Here is a 3,683-nt window from a genome sequence, read left to right on the forward strand (position 1 = left end):
AAAAACGCATTTATTTTGAAAATTAGTTATATTATGCTTGCTCGTTCATTATATTTTGTCATAGTTATAATGTATAGTTGAAAACTTAATAATATAAAATACCCATTGTAATATCAATCAATTAATTTTTTAATTTGTGATTATCTGTGATAAAGGTTAATAGTTATGTGTGTGTACGTGTGTGTGTGTGTGTGTATATATATATATGCACGCCCACATATCTACACACATGTATATATACATGGCAGTTAAAGCGATAAATTTGCTTGGTTTAACATGAGTATATATACTAATCAAGGTTGCTGCGAGTAGTCACTTGAATAGGTCCTTCCAGACCCTGTAGGCTAGACTTGCGACGTCTAACAGTTCAAGTCAAGCTATAAACTGGTTACGATTATGATTATATATACACAGTACGGTTACAATTAGATATACACAGCCACCAGCAGACTTGTTCAGCTGGTACAACGATTATCTGGAGGATGAAGAGGAACTAGATGTGAAGGCGGGTGGCGGACAAGTGATGAAAATGGGCGACATTCTCAAACAATTCCTTACCAAACTCGAGTGGTTCTCTACATTGTTTCCACGGATACCGGTACCAATCCAAAAAGATTTAGAGTTGCGATTAGCCGAGCGTTTTCCGCAACAGCAGGTCAATGCACGAAATGCTAAGCCGCCAATCACCCTCAATAGTCATGGCAAGTATGGCAACAAGGATGGTCGTAAGGACAACGGTAATTTGACATCGCGTAATCAGCAACCCCGTCATATCCCCGATAACGAGACTCAGTGGGGTGAGGCCGAGCGCATGAGCCAGTGGCGTGCCAGGTGCGTCCACGTGGTATGAATACAACGATCACGTTATTAATACTTGAATAAATACATATGTAGAGGTCACACACATTTCAAAGATAATTTTTGAAATTTAAATATTTGTTGTTTATATATGTACTTAAAAAAATTATTCTCTTTAATGTACATACAGTTATTGGTGTAACAAGGAGATAAAATATTAATAACTTTTTTCGATCGAGCTTAGATCGAGTTTTATAATCAACCAATCGGGACAACCAATATCATACTTCCGTTCGTACGTGTCTCTTTACAGAACTGATGAGGATCGTAAGGACAAGAATAGAGAGCGCGATCGCGATCGCGAGAGGTTGCGGGAGCGTGATAGAGAAAGAGCTCGCGAACGGGATCGTGAAAGAGACAGATATAGCAAAAGATCGAATAGTCGTGACAGAAATAGAAGACAGAAGGATTATAGAAGCCGTAGCAGAGACAGATCACATAGAGATCGCCATCGCGACAGAGACCGACATCGAGATAGGTAAGGACAGAAGCAAAAATAGGATTTTTTTTTATTTTATGAACACATGTTGTATAGTCATTATATATGTATAATTTTATATTTGCGTTGTAAAATTTTATAAGAATTTGTGTCAAATGTGTTTTATATATAGAACACACAATTTATCATTGCTCAAATTGCTTGCATTTACAATTTTTCATGTATATTAAAAAAAAATAATTTTGATTTTAGGAGAGGCTCACCATATGACTATGCTACAGAATTGGCACGCGAACGCGAAAGGCAACGAAGGGAAAGAGAATGAAAAACGAATACGATTACACACTGTGTACATATTTAATTCTTTCTACGAACTATGTAACGAGCATTAAGAAAAAAAAGTGACAGTAGCTACCGAGCCAAGTCATCACCACCACCACTGCAATCACGATCTCTATCATCAACGTCTGCACTATTTATGTGCGTTCACAGGAGAATGTGTTTTCCAAACGAAATATAAGTCTAAGTTTAATTCTATATTCACATATAGTTTACATGTTTTTATAAAATAAATTCATCACTGTCACTGCTGTTTTTCACTGTGTATCCCACAATATTTTTGCATCACATTTTTGTCACTTCAAGATTTGTCCAAACAAAAAAGGAATTTATCTCGAAGAGGGATTTGTTTTGTGCTATTTTCGTACTGAATAAAAACGTATGGATATATATATATATATCAAATTACGCGTATTAAACAATGATTTCGTGTCAATTTCAATTATTATAATGTTATGGAATATTTTTAGATGATTATTTTGAAAAACGTTTTTCTTTTGGATAAGTTTTATGAAGGAAATCAATACAATAAGACTTTAAATAATTTATAACATTCAAATGTTTAAAAGCAACTTAATAGCAAGTAATTGCATTTTATGCATAGTTTCTTTTCTGTAAAAACGAAATTTAAAATTGCAAAAGCGTTTTTACATATGTTTGACGTTTTACAATGTCCAAGAGTTTCATTCATCATAGCTGCATGACATGAATGAGACGAGAGACGTTAGGACTATAGCTGGGACGCATGAACACATCGCTCCGGCGCGTCTTAAGTGGAGTCGGAGTGGTGAGTAAAAATGGCGACGATGTCTAAACGCGAATGAAACGTCGGCGATACTCGACGATATTGGCGAACAATGAGACAGACGCGAGTTACCAGGTGACAGCGAATGCATGGCCAATTGCTTCAAGGTGAAGATGTGAATCTTCGAAATAAACATTATTGCTGACATTTGTTATCACACCGATATCGATTATTCGAATGTTCGAATATATAAGAGACTTGTAGTGACTTTTAAATTATAAGAATTACATCGAGTTTATTGTTAAAATTCTTGTGTATCTATATAATTGTGATTCAATTGGAAAACGGGGAAATTCGATTAATTATAATTAATGATAACTAAGTATATCCATGTTGATGCAACAATCTCACGGATGTTACAAAGTCGCCATAATGTCACAAACAGGAATTGCGTAATATGGTCACCAGTGACGCGGGAAATTTTGTTTCTCATCTCTTTAATATTTTCTGTGTAAAAGTGTATTGAAAAAAATTATCCTCACAATTTATTAATTTTGGGAAATTATCTTGTATATCTTGCAATTTAAATTTGTAAATAATAAAAAGAAATGTATTTCAATTATAGTTAAATCAATTAAATAATGCTTTAAAAAGAGAGTTAAGAAAATTAAGTTATTGAGATATATAATTTCTTCATGATTTATTAAAGAGTAATATATATAATTAACATAATTTTACTATTAAAGAATTACAATCGCAAAATTAAAAGTTCTTAAAAATTGCAGATGATTGGCCGACGTTGCGCTCTTTTCGCCTTGAGCATCCTTTTGATCTTAGTCCTCAGCGTAAACATCTACTTCATCCGAATGATTGTTGAGAGTTCCTCCTCGCACAGGATGTACGCCAAAAATTTACCGGAATCGAAAGCTAGGCAAGATCCTTCTATGCCCTCGCGATCCGATGAAAAAGATTCGCAGCTGCAATTAAAGTCAATTGTAAAAATTATTGGCGAGGGGATCAAAGAGGAGATTCGTTCATTGCCCTCCAAATATTTCAAACAGAATACAAGTTATACTATCGTCCTGGAACGATTGCTAGCCGAATTGACGATAATGCCAAATGTCCGTGAAGACATTTGGAATATTCCCAATAATAATGTTAGTTAAAAAATTCTTTGAAATATTTTACATTTCATAATATGAGAGATACAAAAGATTTTTAAGTATAATTTAGAGAAAGAAATAAATTGAAGAAACAAATATATATATATATATATATATATATATATATATACATATATAT

The 3,683-nt window shown here is 33.8% G+C and overlaps 2 protein-coding genes across 3 annotated transcripts in view; both read left to right on the forward strand.

The window, feature by feature from the left end:
• The window catches only part of LOC108745758 (pre-mRNA-splicing factor 38B), a 4,291-nt gene extending 2,390 nt beyond the window's left edge, over positions 1-1,901 (forward strand). For both annotated transcript variants that reach the window (XM_018482091.1, XM_018482092.1), the window contains exons 4-6: positions 430-831; positions 1,112-1,336; positions 1,550-1,901. In XM_018482091.1, coding sequence (XP_018337593.1) covers positions 430-831; positions 1,112-1,336; positions 1,550-1,622 — 700 coding nt within the window. In that variant the 3' untranslated portion in view covers positions 1,623-1,901. The remainder of the gene's footprint in view (positions 1-429; positions 832-1,111; positions 1,337-1,549) is intronic.
• Positions 1,902-2,435: 534 nt separating this feature from the next.
• Positions 2,436-3,683, forward strand: part of LOC108745759 (glycosaminoglycan xylosylkinase) — a 2,950-nt gene continuing 1,702 nt past the window's right edge. Inside the window, 2 exon segments of the mRNA XM_018482093.1 lie at positions 2,436-2,548; positions 3,167-3,571. Of these exon segments, the coding sequence (XP_018337595.1) occupies positions 2,531-2,548; positions 3,167-3,571 (423 nt within the window). The 5' untranslated portion in view covers positions 2,436-2,530.

The sequence above is a fragment of the Trachymyrmex septentrionalis genome, unplaced genomic scaffold, assembly GCF_001594115.1.
Source record: "Trachymyrmex septentrionalis isolate Tsep2-gDNA-1 unplaced genomic scaffold, Tsep1.0 scaffold148, whole genome shotgun sequence".
NCBI lineage: Eukaryota > Metazoa > Arthropoda > Insecta > Hymenoptera > Formicidae > Trachymyrmex > Trachymyrmex septentrionalis.